The sequence below is a fragment of the Zea mays genome, chromosome 2 (assembly GCF_902167145.1).
Source record: "Zea mays cultivar B73 chromosome 2, Zm-B73-REFERENCE-NAM-5.0, whole genome shotgun sequence".
Classification (NCBI taxonomy): domain Eukaryota; kingdom Viridiplantae; phylum Streptophyta; class Magnoliopsida; order Poales; family Poaceae; genus Zea; species Zea mays.
The window spans coordinates 213,877,096-213,901,080 of record NC_050097.1 but is presented as its reverse complement, the minus strand read 5'-3'; the positions used below and the strand labels follow the sequence as shown (position 1 = coordinate 213,901,080).

Below are 23,985 nucleotides of genomic sequence, written 5' to 3'. Positions count from 1 at the left end.
ATTGTCCAGGGCTCGACCTGTATAAAAGGCACACACCGGGGACGCATATCCCTTCACCAGGAGCTCACACACACATCCAACAGCAATGGCGACCACCATCACCAGGCTCTTGCACCACCTGGCGCTCTTACTCCTCGTTGTCCAGTTCGCCGACGCAGTTTTCGTCCCAAAGACCAAGAACTACGCTGTGCTGAAGCCTCAGTCATGGGGCACCACCTACATAGTCCATGCCAACTTCCTCGCCAAGCCGCCCCACTTCGGCTCCCTGAAGGAGTGGTACCGTTCCATGGTGACCACCCACGCCTCTTCCACTCGGGCGGCGAGCTCCAGCAGCATCCTGTACACCTACGACACCGTCATGCACGGCTTCGCGGTCCAGCTTACTGGCGACGAGGCCCGGCTCATGTCCAGCGCGCCCGGCGTGATCGGCGTGTACGAGGACAGGGTGCTCTACCCTCAGACCACGAGGTCGCCGGGGTTCATGGGCCTCGAACCCGGCAACGGCGCCTGGAAGCAGACCGACTTCGGTGACGGCGTCATCATCGGTTTCATCGACGGCGGCATATGGCCCGAGAGCGCGAGCTTCAACGACAGCGGGCTCGGCCCCGTCCGGTCGGGGTGGCGGGGCAAGTGCGTCGACGCCCACGGCTTCGACGCCAACTTGTGCAACAACAAGCTGGTTGGAGCCAAGGCCTTCAGCGCTGCTGCGGACGCCGTGGCGGGTAGGAAGAGCCGTGGCGTCCCGTCCCCGAGGGACAAGGATGGGCACGGCACACACGTGGCCTCTACGGCCGCCGGTGCTGAGGTCCGGAACGCCAGCCTCTACGCGTTCTCCCAGGGGACCGCTCGGGGAATGGCGCCCAAGGCGAGGATCGCCATGTACAAGGCATGCAGCGAGAATGGCTGCATGCATGCGGACATCGTAGCAGCGGTGGACGCTGCGGTGAAGGACGGCGTTGACATCATCTCCATATCCCTCGGACGAAGTTTTCCCATAGCCTTCCACGATGACGTCCTCGCGGTCGCCTTGTTTGGTGCAGAGCGCAAAGGCGTCTTCGTCGTCGTAGCCGGCGGCAATGCCGGCCCGCAGGCAGCTAGGGTGGTCAACTCAGCGCCGTGGATGACCACCGTAGGCGCCGCCACCGTGGACAGGCTGTTCCCGGCGCACCTCACGCTCGGGAACGGCGTCGTGCTCGCCGGCCAGTCCCTTTATACCATGCATGCCAAGGGCACGCCCATGATCCCGTTAGTGTCCACGGACGGCATCAATTCGTGGACGCCCGACACGGTCATGGGGAAAATCGTGGTGTGCATGTTCGGAGCAAGCGACGCGGATGGCATCTTGTTGCAGAATGCTGGTGGAGCAGGGATAGTTGATGTGGATTCTTACGAGTGGTCTCGTGATGGTTCCGCGCTTTATTCCTTCACCCTTCCGGGTCTCACGCTCAGCTACACCGCCGGCGAGAAGCTCAGGGCGTACATGGTCTCGGTGCCCTATCCGGTGGCGTCCTTGAGCTTCGGCTGTGAGACGGTCATCAGCCGCAAGAATCGGGCGCCGGTGGTGGCGGGATTCTCGTCGCGTGGCCCCAATCCTGCCGCACCCGAGCTCCTCAAGCCCGATGTCGTCGCGCCGGGAGTGAACATTCTTGCGGCCTGGTCAGGCGACGCACCACTAGCGGGGGTCTTCGTTCCCGATGGGAGGAGAGCGAACTACAACATCATATCGGGGACTTCCATGGCGTGCCCGCACGTCGCTGGCATCGCGGCACTGATCAAGAAGAAGCACCCAAGCTGGACGCCGGCCATGGTACGGTCGGCGCTGATGACGACCGCCGGGACGGTCGACAACAGAGGCGGACACATCCTCGACAACGGTCACACGGACACCCTTGGCCGCACCGACAACGTCAGGGTCGCGACGCCGCTGGTGGCCGGTGCCGGGCACGTCCACCCGGACCTCGCTCTGGACCCGGGCCTCGTCTACGACGCCGGCGAGCGCGACTATGTCGACTTCCTGTGCGCCCTGAACTACACCGCGGAACAGATGCGGCGGTTCGTTCCGGACTTCGTCAAGTGCACGGGAACGCTCGCCGGCGGCCCCGCCGGCCTGAACTACCCGTCATTCGTCGTGGCCTTCGACAGCCGCACCGACGTCGTCCGCACACTGACGCGGACCGTGACCAAAGTGTCCGAGGAGGCGGAGGTGTACACCGCGACTGTCGTCGCGCCGGAGCACGTGAAGGTGACTGTCACGCCGACGACCTTGGAGTTCAAGGAGCATATGGAGACGAGGAGCTACTCGGTGGAGTTCAGAAATGAAGCCGGATGGCACCGAGAGGCAGGGTGGGACTTCGGGCAGATCATCTGGGCGAACGGGAAGCATAAAGTCAGGAGCCCGGTGGCGTTCCAGTGGAAGAACTGACGACTTCTAGTAGTATTGGAGTAGAAGATGCACAAGAATAAGCAATATGTTGAGCTGCCGTGCTTAAATCTGTCAGATGTTGTCATGCAGATGAGTTCATTGGTTAGGGGAAGGGAAATCAGTAATTCCGATTCTCGGACAGCAATCGTGTACTATCACTGTCATCATTGGCCGCGAGCTGTTTTTTCATGGGCTCAGGGCGTGGCTATCTCGAATAGCTCTCGTAAAAGAATCGTAATAGTAATTTATTTATCTCTTGATTCATCTTATATCTATTTGCTCGTCGCTATCTATTTTTGTTTTCCTATATTTTTTATCCACCTAACAAAGAGAGTGTGAAATAGCTAGCCACCGGAACGCCCTCACGTGCCTCCCGCTCTACGGCTGCTCGTCGTTCCTGCGCCGAGGTCCAGGTCCGCCGTGTTTCATGGTCCTCATGTCAGATTCGAAGCCGAGCTAGCTTCGAAGTTGCAATGACTAGGAAGCTTCTCACGCCACGTCGGACCCGCCAGGAAGCTGAATTTGGAAGGTATTTATAATCCCGTATCCCGCCGGATCTTCATCGGCTACTCTGACTAGCCGGACTATGGAAGCCTACGACTCTACGAGTCGTAGCCCCTAGCCTTAACCGCGCGTGTTCGGCCCCACAGCCGCGGTGCAGCGTTCGATCCGTGGCACGCGCCGCCACCCGTATATATCGCCGCCTCGCGGCCCGCCGGAACAGCAACATAATTTTTTTGGGTTTCTACTACTAGCACGAGCACGACAAGGGAGGCAAGCCAGCGCGTGCAGGGGATGACGGGAAAGCGGAGGAGCGCCGAGCGCGCGCAGGAAGGCGCAGCGGGGCGCGGCCGCGGGCGCCGCGCGCTGGGCCTTATCCGCGACCGCCGGGCGCGGGTGGACACGTTCGGCAGGCGGAAGGAGACGCTCAAGGCCAAGGCGTTCGAGCTCTCCGTGCTCTGCGGCGTCGACGTCGCGCTCGTCGTCGCCGCTGCGGACGGCGACGGCGACGCGGCCGCGGACGTCTGGGAGTCCACCGAGGGCGCTGTGCTGGCCCGGTACCGCGCGCTGGACCCGGAGGTGCGCGCGCGGGCGCGCCACACGCACCGGGCATACCTCGAGGGCGGGCTGGGCAAGGAGGAGGCCAAGCTCGCCCGCGTGCACCAGGCAGGGCCCACCGCCCTCGACCCCTGGCCCTGGGACAAGGCGCTGGACGGCACCGCCACGGCGGAGGAGGCGCAGCGGCTGCTCGAGGCCATCGACGCCGCGATACGGGCCTCGGAGGACAGGATGAGGGCACTGGGTCTGCCGGTCGACGGCGAGGACGTTGTCGGCCCTGGCGCCGCGCTCGAGATGATCGCGACGCTCGACTCTGCTGGCGTGGACGGTTACCCGCTGCACCCGCCCGGCGGCGGCGACACCTACGACAACCAGGCCATATGGAGCAATGAGGGCTTCAACGCGTACAACTTCCAGCAGTGCCCCGCCGGCAGCAGCAGCGCGGGCATGGAGGGTTACCACCTGCAGGTGGCGCCGGAAATGTACACCGGCAGCGGCCACAACAACGGTCGCATCGCGACCGACGCCCACATGTACCAGCCGCCCGATGCCGGCACGATGCAGCACGGCTACGGCTTCCACCAATGCGCAGGCATCGACTGCTTTGGCATGCCTGCTGGCCACCAGATGCAGGAGTTGCCGGGCTGGGGCACTGCCCAGGCCAATATGGCCATGTGGAGAACCGAGGAGCCGCGGCATGCCATGGTGCCTGTCCATTATCCCTCCGCCCAAACCGGCCTCAGCTACATGGAAACGCTGGCGGCACTCGGTGCCCAGGGCGGCGGTGGCTTGTCCTTTGCCATGGGCACCAGCTGCAACTTCGTCAACGCGCCACCTGTACTTCCCCTCGCCATGGGCACCGCCGGCTGCGGCGGCCGCGACTTCATCAACGCGCGACCAGTAGCCTTCTCCCACGCCATCTGTGGCACCAGCGACAACTGCACCGACACAACGCCAGCCGGGCCGCTCGCCATGAGCTACGGCGCCGACCTGACGATCGCCGGCGGGTACGCGACGCAGTGGCAGGCAGGGCGCAGTGGCCACCAGTCCGGCATCGAGCTGCTGCGTTACCTTGGTAGGTTGGAGGAGAACACGCAGCTGCATCTATGGGGAAACTAATCTTGCAAGTACAGTAGTAGCGATGGTGGTGGTGTACAACGTCGTAGGGTCAGATGTGCGACATCACGAGCCCGGCAATTTTGGGCGACAGAAGTCTGGCCGCCGGGTTCTGATGATGTCGTCGCCGCCGCCCATGGTTCCCGAGCAATTTTCCCGGCCAGATAGCAAGGGACAGGGGCTAGGCATCTTAGGCAGGTTGTGCTTGTGCACTTTCGAGAGAGAAAAAAGGTTGTGCTTGTGCATGGTCACCAGGTGAAACCCGGAGACTGCTCGGCTAGGTAAGAATCTGGCAAAATTCCCTCAGGCCTAGTTTGGGTACTCTAGTAATGAGTGAGATTGAAGTGGATTGAGATGTATTGAGAGAGTATTTGATCTATTGGGGATTTACACCCTCTCCAATCCCTTCAAAACACTCTAATCCCAAAGTATCCAAACTAGGCCTCAGTTTTGCACCTCTGCAGCTCTGCTTGCTTGATGGATGGAGCAGTTCCCGTTAGCCAGAGAAGCTGCAGAAAAGACCCTCATCTCTGGAGGTTATCCTTGCGAAATCATGTAAATAAAAATCTAAGTATACAATCATATATGATACGACATCACGAAGTGCTTCGGTCCACCAATGCCTGAGAGCTTAAACTACGTAATATTCAACAAGTATTCGGGAATGGTGATTTAAAAAAAATGTCCTATAGTGTACCTCGGTCGAGAAAAACCACAAAATACTGCTACTGGCTACTGCCCCAGCCAAAAAAGACAGCTTAGTTCCGGGCCTTTGCCTGGGTTGTCTTCAGCAAACTGTGTGTATTAGTCGCTAAAGTTTAGCAGGTAAAAACCAAACACCTTCTTAGGATCAATTTGGTGACAAGGGAATTAAGGAGGATTGAGGCCTGATTTAGTGTCTAGGTAATTGAGGGGATCCATGAGAGAGAATTTCCTTAATATTCAAAATTGAATAGTAAATTGATTCATCCGCATGAATCTTCTTCAATTTCATGTTCACCAAACCAGCTCTTAGAAAATCCTTTGCTATAAACTGAATAGTAGGGATTTCCTACCCCTCAACCCCCTCTAAGAGCTTGTTTAGGAGCAAAGATACCGTAGGCTATTAGAGAATCTAAAATCCCCTTGTATATTAAAAAATTAAATAGCAAGAATATTTTAGCTCTCTAATCCCCTACGGAATATTCCTAAGGCCTAGTTTAGGTACTCCTGGAATGAGAAGGATTGACGTGAATTGAGATGTATTAAGATAGATTTTAATCTATTGTGGATTTAAACACTCTCCAAACCTTACAAACCACGCCAATCTAAGAGCATCCAAACTAGGTCTAAATAAGCCCTAATTTTTTTTGTCACCAGACCAACCCTTAATCTAGTTGACATTATTCTTTACTATAATATTGAAGTCTACTCCCTCCGGTTTCCTATTAGTTGTCGTTTAGGACAACGACACGGTCTCCAAAATATAACTTTGACCAATGTTTTTTGTTAAAATACAAATGAACTCTTAATACATTTATACTTTCATAAAAATACTTTTTATAACAAATTGGTGCATATAAATATTAGGTTCCAAAACTAAATAACAAAATAGTTATTTGTAGTCAAAATTTTATAAGTTTGACTCGAACCTTATCCAAAACGACAACTAATAGGAAACCGGAGGGAGTAGATGTTACACTATAAAAAATGCTTAAAATATGTTGCTATGAAACTTGGGTTCAAATAGTGTTTAAAATTATGTTTACGCTGCCTAGATGCCATCTTGTTCGTCATAATATCTCAAGGGTAAATTTGGTCATTTCCAACATGTTTTGTTTGAGGAACGAGGTACTCCATTTTTTTCAATCTTCATTTTCTGTTTGGTTTGTAGAATAAAATAAACTCATAGTCTAATAATTAGTAATAATACAAGGAATGAGTTCATTCTACCAAATTTATAGAATAAACTCATAATGCATCGCCTTATCTATACCAAACATCCCCTTCATCTACCATTTAACGCCATTAGACGCAACAGAGATGATTGTAGTACCATATTGGGAATCAAAAAGCTTCAAGTGAGGGCGAATAGGTAAGAAATTTTATTTCAGGACAAGGGCCAAGAAAGAAAGACAGGTTTCAATCAGGGCCAAATAAGAAATTTTCTCAAACATGACACCGAGCAAAGCAATCGTCCTCAGTTGTGGGGCAATTTACCGCACAATATAATACAAGGAAACAGATAGGTAAACCTAGATTGACATGTGTAAACAATAAAAATTCGAAATTAGGCATTCACATTGACTCCAAACATGTCCATGGCTCTGAAACGTCTTATTGGAAATGAGCTCATTGGAAGGTGATCCAGGTGAAGTCAGGCCATCTTCCAAACAGAAGGCACGTAAGAAAAGGTAGCCTCATTAGTTTTGTTTGAGGCCATGGAAGGAATTGCTCGCAATTGCCCATGAGCATCAAAATGCGGTTTCTCAATGTCTCTACTGTACCATCGTCTATTCTACCATTCCACGCTGCTTGAAGATTTCAAACATGGTAGAGCCAATCTTCGCTGGTGACTCGACAACGGTAACACCTGCCTCTCTGAGTGCCTTGATTTTGTCCTGGGCAGTACCCTTTCCTCCTGCCACGATAGCTGCACATAGTTCACAAGAGAAGGATCAAACTGAGATTAGCACATGCAACACTTGTGCCAAACCTGATAAAAAACTGCATTAGTAGACATTAGTATGTGTAAAGTATGTGTAGCAAACCAAGGACTTATTCGGCACACAATTCTAGCTCCAGGACTCGTGCAGGATTCTGAATTTCTAAAATAAATTAAATGGCTAGAACATGTATAACCAAAATACTAACGCCCCGACAGCTCCAGCTCCAAAACAAAATGGCCAGACGAACAAATAACAGATCGACGGTTAGTTGATGACTAGAGCTATTCAACAACGCAAACCAGGTTTGATGAATGCCATAACAGTAAGCCAGTAACAAGGGATTTCCTCAATTTTGCAGACATGATTTCATAGCTGACACAAAGATATATACAGAATTGACCTCACCTGCAAATGACTGAACAGATACCACATTCATCCTGGTCCGATAGTCATACAGAATTACAGACTCAAGAATAGATTGATAAAAAATCATTCCCAGTAACTTATCTCAACTAAATGCAAGTACATATTTCAACATAACACATTCAAAGTGCAATTGAATGGAGCTCAAATATGTAGATTAAAAATTACAAAGGGCAAAGAATAAAGAGCTAGGTTCGTACCTCCAGCATGACCCATGCGACGGCCCGGGGGTGCTGTAAGTCCAGCAATGAATGCAACAACAGGCTTTTGTGTTTTGCTTTCCTGAGGTATTTCAGAACAGATGAAATTAGTAGGTAGGAAATGTAAGTTTTTATTTATTTATTTATAAAAATGTAACTTTTTATTCAGCACTAATAAAAAAAAGCTCCAACAAGACACGCATCATAATAAATCAATAGCAGCACTTCAAAAGTGACTGGTGACAATTTATCCCTTTATGGGATCAATAAGGCATAAGCATATGTTTTTAAACTTCTAACCTCACCAATCATTCCATGCCACATGAAAACCTTTTTTGAGTTCATTGTAGCTTTAGGTCTATGGCAAGACCGCGAGAATATCTCTTAATGCAATGCCACCCAACTCCCTTCACGTAGTAGATTGCTGACAAGTAGTTTTACTAAATCTGAATGCGCATATTAAATGGATAAGATGGTCTAGAACACGCGCACCACAATGCAACTTACTTAGGAACTGTATGGAGTAGCTTAAGTCAGGGTTGTGGTATGCTAGCTTAATTCTGGGTCTTTCCTACAAGCTTTCTACTTAAAGGGCAAGGTAGCCAGCCTGAGACAAGAACATATTCAATTGTTTGTGTGTTGTGTTTACTTTCAAACAATGCTTGAGTAAGCCAGTTCATCATTCACAAACATGATCCAAATATGCATCATCGTATTTTATGAAAGGCAAAAACGACCTTCGAGGTATCTTCGAAACAGTGCCAACTGCCAACACTCAAATACTCCAGGAGACAACAGGTCAGAAATATTTTGTGAAATAAAAGCCAACAACATCACAGATATGGGTACTTTAAAATACTCTGGCACATAATTTGAAAAGACATCAGTTTTAATATTCATCATGTTTGAACTGCAATAACAATAAGGATCAAAGAAAATAATAGATAGGTCAACTTTGAATGCTCAAGACAGAAATTGAATGGAACTTCACTAAACCATGAGAGGATGGGTGTTGCAACATGCAGAATCAATACAACAATATTACAGAAAACTAATGCCCTAACACACTCTTACCTGGATGAATGTCGCAGCATCCTCCTCAGCCGTACCTCCAATTTCACCAATGAGAACAATACCTGAAAGACATAGATTACTATTCAAAACTGAGAACAATACAATGCGGATGGAGCTGTATTAACTGAAAAAGGCATATGGATGTAGCAATTGAAATGAAAAAAATGCAGTTGAAGTATTCAAGTACTAAAACTGTCAAACACAAGGGATTAATGCCACTGAGAAGAGTACATTATCCACTAGAGTTGCGGCGGGAGATTCTAGAGTCCAAAGATTTTAGACTTAATAAAATCAAAACCATACGTATGAGATGTAACTTCAGCACTACTACATATGATGGAGATATTAGTTTAGAAGGGCATGTAGTGCCCAAGAAGGATACCTTTTAGTATTTATGATCAATGGTACAGAGAGACGGAGGTATTGATATAGATGTTAGTCATAGAATCAAAGAAGGATGGATGAAGTGTCGTCAAGCGTCTAGCATTCTATATAGCAAGAGGGTATCAAAGAAGCTAAAAGGCAAGTTTTATAGAATGGCGATAAACCCGCTATATCGTATGGTGCATAATGTTGGCCTACAAAAAACGACATGTTCAACAGATAAGTGTTGCGAAAATACATATGTTGCATTGGATTTGTGGCCATACAAGAAGAGATCGAGCTCTAAACGATGATATTCGTGATAAGCTATGGGTAGCATCAGTTGAAGAAAAACTTGTCCAACACTGGTTGAGATGGTTTGGACATGTTCGAACAGAGACCTCCAGAGGTACCATTGCACCATTGCGTGGTGGGATCCTAAGGCGTGATCGCAATGGAAAGATAGGTAGGGAAAGGCCAAAGCTGATATGGAAAGAAACAGTAAAAAGAGATTTAAAAGGATGTAATATATCAAAAGTTTTAGCTTTTAATAGGAGTGCATGAAAAATAGCTATCCATGTGCCTAAACCTTGACTTGTGGTTCCGACTGGGTTTCAACTCTAGCCTACCCCAACTTGTTTGGAACTAAAAGGCTTTGTTGTTGTTGATATAAAAGAGTATAGGATCCGAGAAGATATATTTCATAATAGAATTAAAAAGGAAGGCTTTTGCTTAAAACATAAGGCCCTAATCTCAAAAGATGTACCTTCTGTCTGAGGGTCGTTGACGAACTTTTCAAGGCAATCAACAAAATTTGTGCCGTTGAACGGGTCACCACCAATGCCTACACAAGTTGACTGACCCAATCCTACAGCTGTTGTTTGAAACACCTGTCAACAAAAATCAAACATTGCATTAACCAAACAATTACCTGATTAGGTTTGCACATACAAAATAATAATAATAACAGACATACCGCTTCATATGTCAAAGTACCAGAACGAGATACGATCCCAATACGCCCAGGCTTGTGGATGTAACCTGGCATGATTCCAATTTTACACTCACCAGGCTTAATGATACCAGGGCAATTTGGCCCAATCAATCGAGTTTTAGACTGGCTGTTTAGTGCAGCCTTCACTTTCACCTAAATTTGCAAATGAAACATTATAATGTCACCTCATGGAGTTCCGTCAACAAAGCAAAATATAACTAACTGATTTATGACATGAGCCAAAAGCAATATGCAGAAAAAATACCACAAAAAGAATGTCAGCAAGCAAACTGCTCGATGGACCATGATAGTAAAATCTGTGTCTATTTGGATCACATACATCTATTTACCAATATTTGAGTCCCATCCTGCACAAAAGAGAATAATAGCCTACTACATGTCCGTCTAAGATAAACTGAGATAAGCGTTGACCACACATTCACACTACTTTCTTGTCCTTTTGCCAAAAATAAATGAATTTGTAATTTACATGTGCAGTGATTTCCAAACCAAAGATGATATGACAGTGAGCAGATTCCCAGGATCAGATGACTAACAAAGTACAGAAATGGTTAAAAAATTACCATGTCATGCTGAGGTATTCCTTCTGTAATGCAGACGGCAAGGTCGAGCTCAGCCTCCATTGCCTCCATTATAGCAGCGGCGGCAAATGGTGGTGGAACATATATAACAGTTGCATTGGCTTTTGTTTCAGCCTTAGCTTCTGCTACAGAGTTAAACACTGGGAGCCCTAAATGTTCAGTTCCACCTTTCTTAGGAGTCACTCCACCAACCTGTTACAACAAAAAAGAAGCTTAATATAAAATGAGAGACACAAGCTACAGGAAAAACATAAAAAATAACAATAATATATTTATAAGCTATATCTATTAACTGAAATACTGTTGAAACATAGAAATCATTGTTCAAATATCCACTTTCAGTTGTATTCATAATATATTAGTATTAATACCACATGGTATAAAAAGGTAGCATCTGGGTCAATTCCATTGTCAGAAACAGTGTGCCACGTTAATTATATGATTCTAGTGATCATCAGCATAAATGTAAAAATGCCAGTTGACAGGTCCATGGAACCATCTTGCTAAAAACCAGACTTCAACATTCTTAGTGCCTCAATTCCTTCTTCCTATTATCACAATATTTGGTTGTCTGAGGACTGCAGACCATTTTCATCAAACAGATCAGACGGAAACAAATTGTCAATAATGAAGAATAATTACATCTTCATAAATCATACATGATTCTCTTTTTTTGTTAGGTTGTGCTTAGAAGAGCTTAAAAAGTTTCAAAGCAGGGAACATACTCAAAGGTGTACGGTGCTCATATGCATATTTTAAATCTAGAACATCCATTTCGTATCCAATGGCATTAACTAATTTTACAAAGAACCCCTCCCACCAGGGGAGAGAGGGGAAGGTTTTTTTTATTATAAAATTGGTGTTGTTGTTGGACACGAGATGGATGTCCCAGATTTAAAATACACACGTGAGCATCGAACCCCTTTGCCTTCAAAGCATCGATGATGGGTATGATTCTCATAATCTCAAGCACCTTGGTTCAAATCAGGTTTCCTCATTTCCTGTGAGGAACATTTTTCTCAAACCATAATGAACTTATGCTTCCTAAGAAATGCTTGTGCATCCTGTCTGACAGACAAATGCTGACTCAGTAGATCGCATGGTGAAAAGCGCCAAAATTACTAGAGCATGTTAGTGACATCAATTAGCAATCAAATCAACAAATGATAATGGACCCTGATTTTTTGCAGCTTGAACTAAGGTTTCAGACCTCGTACAAAATGAGCAGCTATAGTTGCAAACGTCTTTTACTCCAACAGCATCCGTTAAGGGTAACACCGTTAGTTTCGCTCTCGATCGGAATGTAAGGTAGCCAAACGAAAGAGTAAGACCCGAGGAAATGGAGATCGGCGACCGAGCACCCAGGGGACCGCGCAGCACGAGCTCTGCCAAATCCTAGAATAGCTCGGCATGGAACGGAGCACACGGATCGAGCCATTGAGGGGCACATCAAAGGGAGACAGACGAGGGGGGCCGCGGCGGGGGCATACCATGTTGGTGCCGTACTCGATGGCCTGCTCGGTGTGGAAGGTGCCGTTCTTCCCCGTGATGCCCTGACAGATCACGCGGGTGCTCTTGTCGACGAAGACCGCCGGCGAGGGCGCCGCGGCGGCCGCCGCGGCGAAGCCCCGCGCGTGGAGGAAGCGGGAGGCGGCGGACCCCAGCGATTGCAACGCGCGGGGGGAGGAGGCGGCCATGGCGGACGCGGTGCTGGCGACGGCGCGTGCTCTTCCCTTCTCGATTCGATTTCTCACGGGTTTGGGGGATGGTGGCCCTCGCTTTCCTTTGTCTTTGGTCTACTCTACTTGGGTCTCGCGATCCATTCTTGCAGGGAAAGTTGAGCTTGAAAGTTTGCTTATGACCCCTCTTGAAAATTTTGATTCTAGTTGGAGTCGCTAATTGTTAAAAAACTAAAATTATTTAGTTAAAACAATTGTCAACTAAAGATTTTATTAAAAAAAATGGCAGCTTGTAACATGGATGTCGCTTATCACACGACACTGCCGAGCCTCAAGCAGCATTGTCGTAACAGTGTAACACATATTACCTCATAAAATACTTAACTTTTTTACTTTGAACTTTGTTTCTAGTGATCTTGGTTTTTTCGAAAAACTTGTTTCGAGAGCTATCCAACACAACAGATAACATGCCCAAAGATAAACAAGTAAAAAATGTCATGCTTTTGTGTTTCTCTCGTGTTAGCACTTGGGATTCGTTTAGTTTGAACACTTGAGACTTATCTATAACTAGGTCTATGCCCGTGCGTTGCTACGGGTGCATTAAAATGCATAACACTGTTAGTGCCAATGTGCCATTATATAGGAACTAATCCTTAGTAATACTGCACTCTTGTAACCGAAGTATCATAAGACCAATACAAGCGAGTAAACTCAATAGTCGCCCAAAGCGAAACAACAAATTTGCCGCAAGCTGCCTACTGCTGGGCGCACTGCACCCTCTGCCCACCACCTGGCACATCATCATCCTCGTCGTAGGCCTCCTGGTGCTGCTGCTGCCGCCTCCGCATCTCCTCTTCGATGTTCACGTCGTAGGGCATCGTATCCTCACACTCGTCCAGCTCCATGTCAGTGTACTGTGATACTGGCTTGGGCGGGAGAACAACCTCCAGGGCCTTGCACTGCTCCGAGCTCAACAAGTCCGAGAACTCCACCGAGAAGTGGATGTATAGCTTGCCCTTCATGAAGGGCCTCTGATACATGGGCATGCCTTCATCGTTGATTGCCTTGAAAGAATCTGCACAAATTTAAAGTAATCAATGAGCATTGGCCAAATCACGAAGGCGGAATCATAATCATACGTCAAAATCACCCACTAGGCTTCACAACTTCGCCAGGGTTCGATTTGATCAGCAGTTGCCTGTTATCCAAGTGAGTCAGAACAAACTGGAAGCCACACAGAGATTCAGTCAAGGTCAGTGTGTGCTCGTAGAAGAGGTCATCGCCCTTTCTCTTGAACTTGGGATGCTCCTTCTACTGGAGAACAAAGATGATATCTCTAGTGGCAGTATCAGGCTGCACACGAGCACAAGATAGTTAGAACCCAAGGTTGCACACATTAGTTAGAACAGAAGTTTAGTTTGTGCCAGAGGAATAACTTTAGAACTGAGGACTAAGGAGTCATTACTGCTTCATCAGCTTCGCCAAGGAATGTGATCTTATGCCCGTTCTGCATACCTTTCTCAACTACCACTTCAAAAACTTTCTTCTCCGGCACAACTTTATCACCTTTGCATTGTGGGCATCTATCTTTATCGCTGATGGTCTCTCTAGAACCCTTGCACTCATTGCAAGGATGTTGCATTTGCTGAATCATTCCAGGTCCCAACTGCCGGATTTGGACCTTGAAGCCAGAACATTGACAACCAGCACACCTCGACGAAGCTCCAGACTTGGAACCCTTACTGCACGATTACAAGCACACAATGAGATCCTAAGAATCTAATATAGAAAGCATACTGTAATTGAGTTTTTGGCATCCTTGTGTTGTGGATTCAGATGACCTACCCATTGCACTTGGAGGAGAGGACATTGTGGGACAGAGAGAGCTTCTTTGATGTGCCATTGTACAAATCCTCTAGAGAAACCTTCAGAGGATGAACCACATCATCTCCCCATCGTTGCGTTCTGCCCCTACTGCTGCCACCTTTGCACAAGTACAAACAGGGTGAGCCACTATGTAGGCAATTCTTGATCAAATGGCATTGCATCAGTTTTTTTTGTTTTGTAACATACCTCCAAAAGGGCTTCCACCACCAAAGAATGACTGGAATAAGTCGAAGGGATCATGCATCCCACCACCGCCTCCCATTCCCTCCTTGAGGGCATCCTCCCCATACTGATCATAGATCTCTCGCTTTTCAGGGTCGCTGGGGACCTCATAAGCCTGAGCTAGCTCCTTGAACTGAAATAGTAGTTTTTATCATAAATCAACAGCTCCATTCGACCATTCATACAGCCTTGTAACCAAACATCGTCATACTCTTGTAGATTAAGAAAAATGATATATACACACTATCAGGGAAGAGCAAAACACCATCATAGCAACACTGGAATAACAACATATGGGATAAATCATTCTAGGAAATCAAAACGCACTATAGATCAGACAAGTAACCACACTGTATTTAGATAAGTCATAAGCAGTGCCATAAGCAGAATGTGTGTATTCACATCTTTTAGGACTAACAAATTCAGGGATTCAAATAAGTTAAATCATATTTTTAGCATCAGTTTGACAATTCGAATGAATAGAGACAACTACAACATTCAGTTCAGGAAATTGAACCATGCATGTGCATATTCACAATTCAAGGTCAGTGCATTGATCTAACAACTCAAGTATTCAAATAAGTGGATCAGTTTTTAGAATCAGTATGGCAATTCGAACTGGTAGATCACTACACAGCGTTAGGTAAACTGAACCAAGCATGCCCCTCTGTTCCTCACATAAAGATTGGCAATCATTTTCATCAGAAGATACAACATGACCATTATAGCATCAAACCAACCATCTATTATACAACAACAGTCAGGTCTAACAAGACTAATACGATATCAATAAAATATAACTATATATAGACACGATAGTATAGAACGAATCAAGGATTCTGGCATGATCAACGAGCTTTCTAATAATTAATTACTAATTATCCGACTAATGATACCACATAGAGCGACAATTTCCATGCAACCAATATTCATAACAGTTTCCATGCAACATCTCCTTCCCCATACGAATTCCCTCCACTACCCCAACCCATTAAACCCATCTAAATCCACGCCGCCTCAGATCCAAACCACCGCTCCGAACCCACAAGCACTAGCACCTTATGAAATCGACACAGCCAAACCGTCTCAACATCGATGCAAACCCGACAACCCGCCTACTAATCCCCGTCGCGGACAGGTCGGAGCCAGACGAAATGACCAGCTCGCGCGCTCACCTTCTCGGGGTCGCCGCCCTTGTTGGGGTGGTCCTTGATGGCGGCCTTGCGGTAGGCCTTCTTGAGGTCATCCTGTGACGCGTCCTTGGAGACCCCCAGGATCTCGTAGTACCTGGAAGGCCACCTGAACTCTGTGCAGACTGATCATAATAGTTAGCTCATTGGCTGTACTGCTGCTGGTAGTGGGCAAAGCTTGTAGGATGTGAACGACAACTCTGAACTACATTACTATCTAGGTAGGAACTCTGATACAATTGGTCATGATTATTCACAGAACTTCCATTACCAGGCATTGTTTTGATGATAATAGTAATTGCTTGTTGCATATCCTGGCATGGTCTTATGAGCACCAACAGTATAATATGTGTTACTTGTGGGACCAACATAAGATCCTGAATCCAGAAACGATGTAAGCTGGTAAGCAGCATCTGGACCTTGATCAACTCCTCATTGAACAGAAGAATCATTTGCCACTTGTGGATAGTTGTAGTAATGGTTTTGATGTTGTAGAGCACTGTAGACCTGTTGAACCGATGTCAGATAAAGCACATAAGAGTTAGCTGACCGAATCACATGAGATTCACTCTTTGTCACACTTTGAATATATTCTGAAACTGATACATCCCTCTGGAGATCATAATAAACAGACTTTTGATTCATAATATCCATTAAATAGTACAAGAAACTCACAGTCAGAAAAGTCAAATGATGGCTAGGAGGTAAAGACAGGTACAAAGATGGAATGGTTTACTCCTAGCTCCTGCTCTAGTAATTAGAAAAAACAACGAGAGAAACCATTGTGAGATCAGCATTCCATACAGAACAACATATCTGGCACTGGCAGAACAAAACGACTATGGAAAGAAAGTGTGAAACCTGGGTTCATGGTGTGAGCATGGAAATCACCACAAAGGCACTGCTAGTGCTTGCTTACTACTTGACCATAAGGCCATCATAAGTAATACTAATCAATCAATATGAACAGCATCAGAGACTATGAAGCAAGTGCCAACAAAGATTTGTATGCAGTAATGCAACAACGTAAGAATTTTTTCCTTGCTATTATAACATGTGATCAGCCCCTAAAGTATGGAAGCCAATCAATATCTTGACATGTGTTAGGTTGAAAAACAAGGGCAAGATAAAAGAATGGACCTTTTCTTATTGTGGATTTGTTGTGAATTTGATTAACCACAAAGAGGCTGAATTGTGCGGATATGGGTGGTAGGCTGGCGTGCGGGCGGTTCGCGGCGGCGGCAGGCGTGCGGTAGCGGCGGGTTTCGCGGGGCTGGCGTGCGGGCTGCGCGTGCGGTTCGGGAGTGGAGGTATTCGCTGCAGCGGGCGTGCGGGCCTGAGGGCGTGTGAGATTCGCGGCGGATGCGGGGGACAGACGGGCGTGTGGACGTTTCGCGCGGGCTGGCATGCGGTAGCGGGGGGCGTTGGGTAGCGGCGGGGGCAGTCTACAATACCTCCTTAATAGTTAGTAGAGATAAGCTAATTGAAGGAAAATGATCCCTAAGATTATCCAAAATATATTGATAATGGCACAAATATCAAGACAGTGATGAAAAAATAGACAATAACTATCACCATGGAAATATTTAGTGTATAACATTATTCACCTTGGTCCTGGATTTTTTAACGATAGAATGACCGATAGTAACTTCATTCCAGAATGAAGTGAAATTTTATGCCATTAAATCAACATATGTCAAATCCAGAACAAAAGACAGACCAAATAATTCTAGAAAGGAATCATTAGTTATGATACAGCAAAAGAAACCAAAGACAGACCTTGAATTGGAAGTGGTCATCTATGCTTCAGAATGCGAAAGTAAGTCTCAAACAGAGCAGAAATTGTTTCTTTTTTTATCCCTTTTCTCTCCTTCGGATCAAGAGTGAAGGAAACTGCTCTAAGATCTGCATCAACCTGCAAAAATACAATGGAAATGACTATACAAACTCACAGCCTCCAAGTAAATAATGTCTTATCTGATGTTACCTCCTGTCTAGCTTTTGAGATCGGTTCATGTCTGGTTTTCTTCTTATTACTAACTGGCAATTGCCTTGGAGCCTCCTCATTTTTGCCAATGTTTATTCCTCTTTGGTTTCACCTTTTTCTCAATCTCATCTTTTCCAATATCTTCATCAAATCTCAAAGACAGGAAGACCTACGATAAACATCCCTTTATATAGTCAGCAATGATAGGATATTGATTCATGCTCAGTTTCTTTTAGAAATAAACTGCATGAAAACGGTACAAAATGAACATTATTAAATACATATGACAAATAAGACAGACGATAATCACCATAGCTTAATGCTATCAGGATGAAGCTGGCAATCATTGAGCTTCACATGATCTACAATCAACCTAACTGCTCCTATTGTTGCCTCACCACGATGTTTTCCTTCTTTTATAAAAAATGATCTTATTGCTTCACAACACATTTTCCTACAAGATAATTAGGTATATGTGGAGTACTTCAGTGAACCAATGGACTACAAAACTGAGCCGAGGTAAGAATTGTGGACATTATTATCACATGAAATACTCCTTGGTTTACTAATTACTAAGAGAATGTTGTCAAGGAATAACAACAAATACCACAATTAGTGCTATTGGGTATAATGATATATTTGCTCAAATAAATGATTCATGCCCCGTATCCTTTCCAGTTCAAGGAAAGAAGGAAACTCAAATGCAATTTAGACCACTGTAAGATGAACCAATAAAGTTATTCTGCTACCTAGCACCATGGTGTATCTAATCAATAAAAAACAAGGATGATGGTTTTATTTATAAAGTGGTCAACTATATTATTTTAAACAAATTCAGATCAGGCAAGGACTTGACTTTGACACACAAAATGAGTATTTACCTTACTACATCATCTGAGGAGCTTAAATTTTTTTACCACGTTAGCCAATAGGCTTTGGCAGAAGTTAAAATGTGGGGCAGTATCTAATAAAGCATCCATGCAGAGTATGATAGTGGGGTTACTTCTCCAACGATATCAATTTCTGTAGGTAAGCCTAAAAATTCACAAAAGAAATCCAGCTCCAACCATTGTTTGATTTTCTTTATAAGCATGTATGTCAGCAGGGAGAAAACCAACTGAAAAGTCTACAGTGGTGCAGAGTTGAGACAGAGCGAGGTTGGTTTACCCACCTTAAGCAGTGGGTGCAGCCACTCTTTGCACTTGTAAGAGTTGTGCAAGAACACGATAGCTGGTTTTCTTCTAGGGACGGGGTCGTCAAGCTTCAGCAGAAGTACAGGTACTCGTCCTTGTTCACCTAGCTGCTTTGAAAGGAAAAAAAGTAGTGATAGTTTCTGGTTAGAAAAATAGAGGGGAAAATAAAAACCAGCAGTAAGGCGTTGACTCGGTAGTTTAGTGTGGGAATACATGTGAGTCTGGATCTGAGAACCTAAAAAAAGGATGTCGACTATCAAGGTGCACCCAAGTATTCAGCAGAGGGATGCAATGGAGTCTGCATGTATGTGGAGTAAGAGTGCACTATTATATTGTTGCTCTTCAATCTCGTGAGGCTGCTTAGACGCGATTGGCTCCTGTAGGCCGTAGGTGACACGATCTGGCCGTCGCTTACCTCAGTGATTAGGTAGAAATTTTCTTCAACCAGCTTCTCCCTCAAGTTCTCCACCTCTTTACTGGGGCACGACTCCATTGGATTTGCCTGAGATTACCACAGACAATCAACCCTGTAGGTTCAACCACTTTAGCAGCACATTCATTTACCAAGAGTCCAAGATACTGAATGTGAACCAAAGCCCTTTCAGTTTACACGATAATTTGAAGAACATAGAAAGAGATGCAGACCTCGACATTTAGGATAGATGACGCCCTCAGGAGCATCATCTGGTGTTGGGTTTTCCATTCCAGTTGACACAGTATGTACATTTGTAACTCTGTTTTTTTTAAAAATCTCTTGACAGTAGTAGTTCACTCAAGTCAGCTCCTAAGTTCAGTTTAGTTTCCTTTCGTTCTTGCTTGCAGTTAACTCGCATGTTTTGACAACACCACGAGCAATACCTCTTTTCAGGTCGGGGGCATTGTGGACCAACTCATAAAATTTGGCAGGGTGACAAGACCTATTCTGGGAATAAAATTTGCCCCAGATCAATCCGTAGAGCAGCTTGGGTTAAGTGGAGTGCTTGTCTTGGATGCTCCTCCAAACGGACCAGCTGGAAAAGCGGTGAGATGCCTTTTGCGTTTCCTGGAATTTCGAAATGAGTTCCTTGAAAGCAGGGAATTTCTTTAGGCTGGGCATGCTGTAATTATGCGTTAGTTGCACTTTGAGTATTATTTTCGGTTCATCTCATTCCCGGCTCCCAGTTACAACACATCCAACCATTACAGGATTATAACGGACGGATTCACAACATACACAGTTCCAAGAAGTGAAGTGAACCAATTCATCTCACCTGGCTGGGTATGGCGTGATAGGTCTTGAAAGCCCTGACCTTGAGGTCCCTCCTGAGCTCGTACTCCTCCCTGACCTCCAGGGGGACCAGGTTGTGGTTGAGCTCAGACTGGTCCATGGCGCGGTGCACCTCAAATAGCCGCTCCACGAGGTCCCGGAGGCACGCCGGGACGAAGATGGTGGGCGGACACAACCTGAAGAGCCCCCGCTGGCCACATATATGGGAAGGCCCCCGATGTGGTCGAGGTGCCCGTGAGAGACGAAGAGGAACTCCTGCGAGACGGCGCACTGCGGGCATCAGTCGATGTCAAAGGCGAGGCTCAGCGTCGGGAAGATGACGCAGGTCTCTTGACCGCCGATGGAGACGCCATCCACAGGGTACCCCTCGATCTCTATATGGTGTTTCGCCTTCGACCTCGTAGCCAACGCGGAAGCGGGAATAGGAGAGGAGCTGGAGGACGCAACCTCCACAGTGTACTCGCCGCAGCTTTTCGCCATTCCGGCGCCGAGGAGAGAGGATGGGGGGCTTAAGGGTCGTGGTGGGCTGTGCGGGCGATTCCCGCGCTCGTAGGGAGGGAATCACGGCGGCGGGGTCGTGCGCGTGATCTGCGGGGGAGGGAATCACGGCGGCGGGGGGTCGTGCACGTGATCCGCGGGGGAGGGCAATCGCGGCGGGGGGAGGGGGAGGGCGTGATCCGCGGCAGGGAGGGGAGCGGGGGCAGTCTACACTGCACCCTTAATAGTTAGTAGAGATTTGTATTGCATCTTTCTTGATAATGTGACATACTTATACTCAAGATTAACAGAATATAACCAATTTAACCACTTGAGTTTTCAATGTCGCTAGATGTTTCTTCTAAATATCACTCCATAAGGAGTTACAATCATCTTCGTATCATCTCTTCAAGCAAACACACCCTGAGTATTGAACATTCATTGAAAACACATTTCTTCAACATCATGAACCTTGCTTGAATGTATTCTATATATGAATATTGAGATCAATCAAGTTCAGTTTGATTCACATATCGCCTGATTGGTTGCCTCGTCCACGTGTGTCGGCCTCGCGCGAGCCTTCATCGCCACTAAAGACCTAACAGGTAAAAGAACTAAAGTTGCACGTGCTCATCCAGGCCCACGGACGACGACGTAGGAAACCAATCACAGGAATAGAGACATATGAACCAACATTGATATGGTCAAGACAATTTAGGATTCCTTATATTATCTTCATTTTGGTTTGACACTTCCTTCAATCTCTATCGTTAGATTTCTAGCTTGATCATATTAAAGCTTGGCGATTTTCCAAAACTTTATCTATATAAGCAAACCAATGTAGAGATCATGTTATATCTATTGTACATTGTTTCCTTTGTCATTTGACCTTTGCTTGGCATCTCCTCAACTGCACTCTTGATTCATTCCTCAATATATGATCAAAGACAACCCTCTATCATGCTCCTATTGTTCATGCAAAGCAAAGCACTGGTGTGAGACCTTTCCATAATCATCAACTCATGTCCCATTTGCTATTTACCAAACATGATTGCTTTCACATAATGCTATGATATCCCATAATATAAGTCATTTCATTTATTTCATTTGCATTGTTTTTTGTCTTGGACTATGTAGTCTCCAATCAAGAGATCCGCCATAAAATCGTCGCAACCTAGCCATATCAGCAAGCTACCCATTTTTTGCTTGGCTTAAGTGGTATTGTCGGTCCTTGACAATCTTCTTCCATTATGACAATACACAACTTTACCCTTCATTTGAGAACTATATGGAATATCATCAAGTTTGACTTCTTGTTGAACCTTTGTGTACTACTCATTATACAATACTCAAGTATATTTAATATACTCGATTCTATGTTCAACACTTAGCAGACTTGTTAGATGTCTAATTTGTTGTAATTTAATTCACCAAAACCCATAAAAGATCTAGATACACTTATAATGTTCCTTAGATCACCACTCCATTTAGCCTTCTGTTGAGCACACTTTTTGATAGTGCAAATGGTCCGGCCTAGAGGTCGGACGGTCCACGGTCCGAACGGCCCGCCGTAGTGGCGTAAACCGTCTGCGCGTGCGTAGAATCAGTTAGGGTTCTATATTTTTTGTGGGATTTGTTAGCTAGACCTGCGGGATTAACTCGAGAACTGACTTCTAATAGGTACAGACCTCCCCTTTACATAGATAAAGGGTTACGGCCGATTGAACCCCACACAATCGATCCAATCAATTCTACTTGTCGTTTTTACCTTATGCATTAGGAGTAGCCCTAGTTTAGCCTTCCTCTACCTCAAATATTCACCTCTATTCGGCTCTACGTTGACTAGAGGCGTCTTGGGTGGCCTACCGACTCCAAGTCACACCCTAGGATCTCTCCTCCCCGACGAGGTCCCTCTTGGACTGCTCGTCGTCTAAATAAAGCAACCATACATTCAATACATTTGGAAAATGACAAATGAATAGCACACCAATCATGTACAAACAATGGAACACATCTCAAACGGAAGAGTATAAACTCAAAAGGGAGTTTAGGCTATAGGGTGAACTAATCATATTTAGTAGTGTCGGCGTTTCGACCCCGGGGGGTCCCTGGACCGACGAGTAAATTGTCGCTGCGTGTCCCAGCCCAGATGGGTCGGCGCGAGACGGGACACAAAGGGGGGAAAACAGTGAGGGGAAACCGTGGCCTTCGTGTTGTCCTGCGCCCAGGGCGGATGCGCTTGCAGTAGGGGGTTACAAGCGTTCGCGAGGGAGAGAGAGAGAGAGCCTTGCGCGTCGGCCCGTTCTCCCGCGTGGCCACCTTCTCGTACGAGAGCCCTGGACCTTCCTTTTATAGACGTAAGGAGAGGGCCCAGATGTACAATGGGGGGTGCAGCAATGTGCTAATGTGTCTAGCAGAGAGGAGCCAGAGCCCTAAGTACATGCCGTCGTGGCTGTCGGAGAGGTTTTGGCGCCCTGTTCATGTGATGTCGTGGCCGTAGGAGGAGCGCTTGAGCCCCGTGGAAGTACAGCTGTCGGGGCTGTCGGATCCTTGCTGACGTCTCCTTGCTTCCGTAAGGGGCTGAGAACCGTCGTCGTCATGGAGCACGCGGGGTGCCATCATTACATGTTTTACCGGGGCGAGCCAGATGGGACGCCGGTCCTGTTCCCCGTAGCCTGAGCTAGCTAGGGGTAGGATAATGATGGCCCCCCCCTGTGACGTGGTCGGTTCGAGCCCGAGGTCGGGCGAGGCGGAGGCTCCTCCGAGGTCGAGGCTGAGTCCGGGCCCGGGGGTCGGGCGAGGCGGAGACCGTTGTCCGAGGTCGAGGTTGAGTCCGAGCCCGGGGGTCGGGCGAGGCGAAGACCGTCGTCTGGGGTCGAGGTTGAGTCCGAGCCCCGGAGGTCGGGCGAGGCGGAGATCGTCTTCCGGAGTCGAGGCTGAGTCCGAGCCCTGGGGTCGGGCGAGGCGGAGACCGTCTTCCGGAGTCGAGGCTGAGTCCAAGCCCTGGGGTCGGGCGAGGCGGAGACCGTCTTCTGGAGTCGAGGCTGAGTCCGAGCCCTGGGGTCGGGCGAGGCGGAGTCCGTCGTCCGAGGTTGAGGTTGGGTCCGAGCCCTGGGGTTGGGCGAGGCGGAGCTTCCTATGGCGCCTGAGGCCGGTCTTGGCGGCTGTCAGCCTCACCCTGA

At 46.9% G+C, this 23,985-nt stretch overlaps 3 protein-coding genes and 2 pseudogenes across 3 annotated transcripts; 2 read left to right on the top strand and 3 right to left on the bottom strand.

The window, feature by feature from the left end:
* The first annotated feature begins 65 nt into the window (after positions 1-65).
* Positions 66-2,690, top strand: LOC100304374 (putative subtilase family protein). Its single transcript, NM_001165812.1, has one exon. The coding sequence runs from the start codon at positions 86-88 to the stop codon at positions 2,420-2,422; it is 2,337 nt and encodes a 778-aa protein (NP_001159284.1). The 5' UTR covers positions 66-85; the 3' UTR covers positions 2,423-2,690.
* Positions 2,691-3,211: 521 nt separating this feature from the next.
* Positions 3,212-4,899, top strand: LOC115072892 (uncharacterized). The gene has a single exon (NM_001371073.1). It carries the CDS (start codon positions 3,218-3,220, stop codon positions 4,598-4,600), a length of 1,383 nt encoding a protein of 460 aa, NP_001358002.1. The 5' UTR covers positions 3,212-3,217; the 3' UTR covers positions 4,601-4,899.
* Positions 4,900-6,661: 1,762 nt separating this feature from the next.
* Positions 6,662-12,740, bottom strand: LOC100283329 (succinyl-CoA ligase alpha-chain 2). Its single transcript, NM_001156230.2, has 7 exons — positions 12,392-12,740; positions 10,884-11,093; positions 10,282-10,452; positions 10,072-10,195; positions 8,943-9,004; positions 7,869-7,950; positions 6,662-7,229 (listed from the first exon to the last, which is right to left on the bottom strand). The coding sequence occupies exons 1-7, from the start codon at positions 12,596-12,598 to the stop codon at positions 7,090-7,092; spliced, it is 996 nt and encodes a 331-aa protein (NP_001149702.1). The 5' UTR covers positions 12,599-12,740; the 3' UTR covers positions 6,662-7,089.
* Positions 12,741-13,321: 581 nt separating this feature from the next.
* On the bottom strand, positions 13,322-15,981 carry LOC103649271 (dnaJ protein homolog 1-like; annotated as a pseudogene).
* A 4,319-nt stretch (positions 15,982-20,300) lies between these two features.
* LOC103649270 (nuclear ribonuclease Z-like) lies at positions 20,301-20,806 on the bottom strand (annotated as a pseudogene).
* Positions 20,807-23,985: the final 3,179 nt, after the last annotated feature.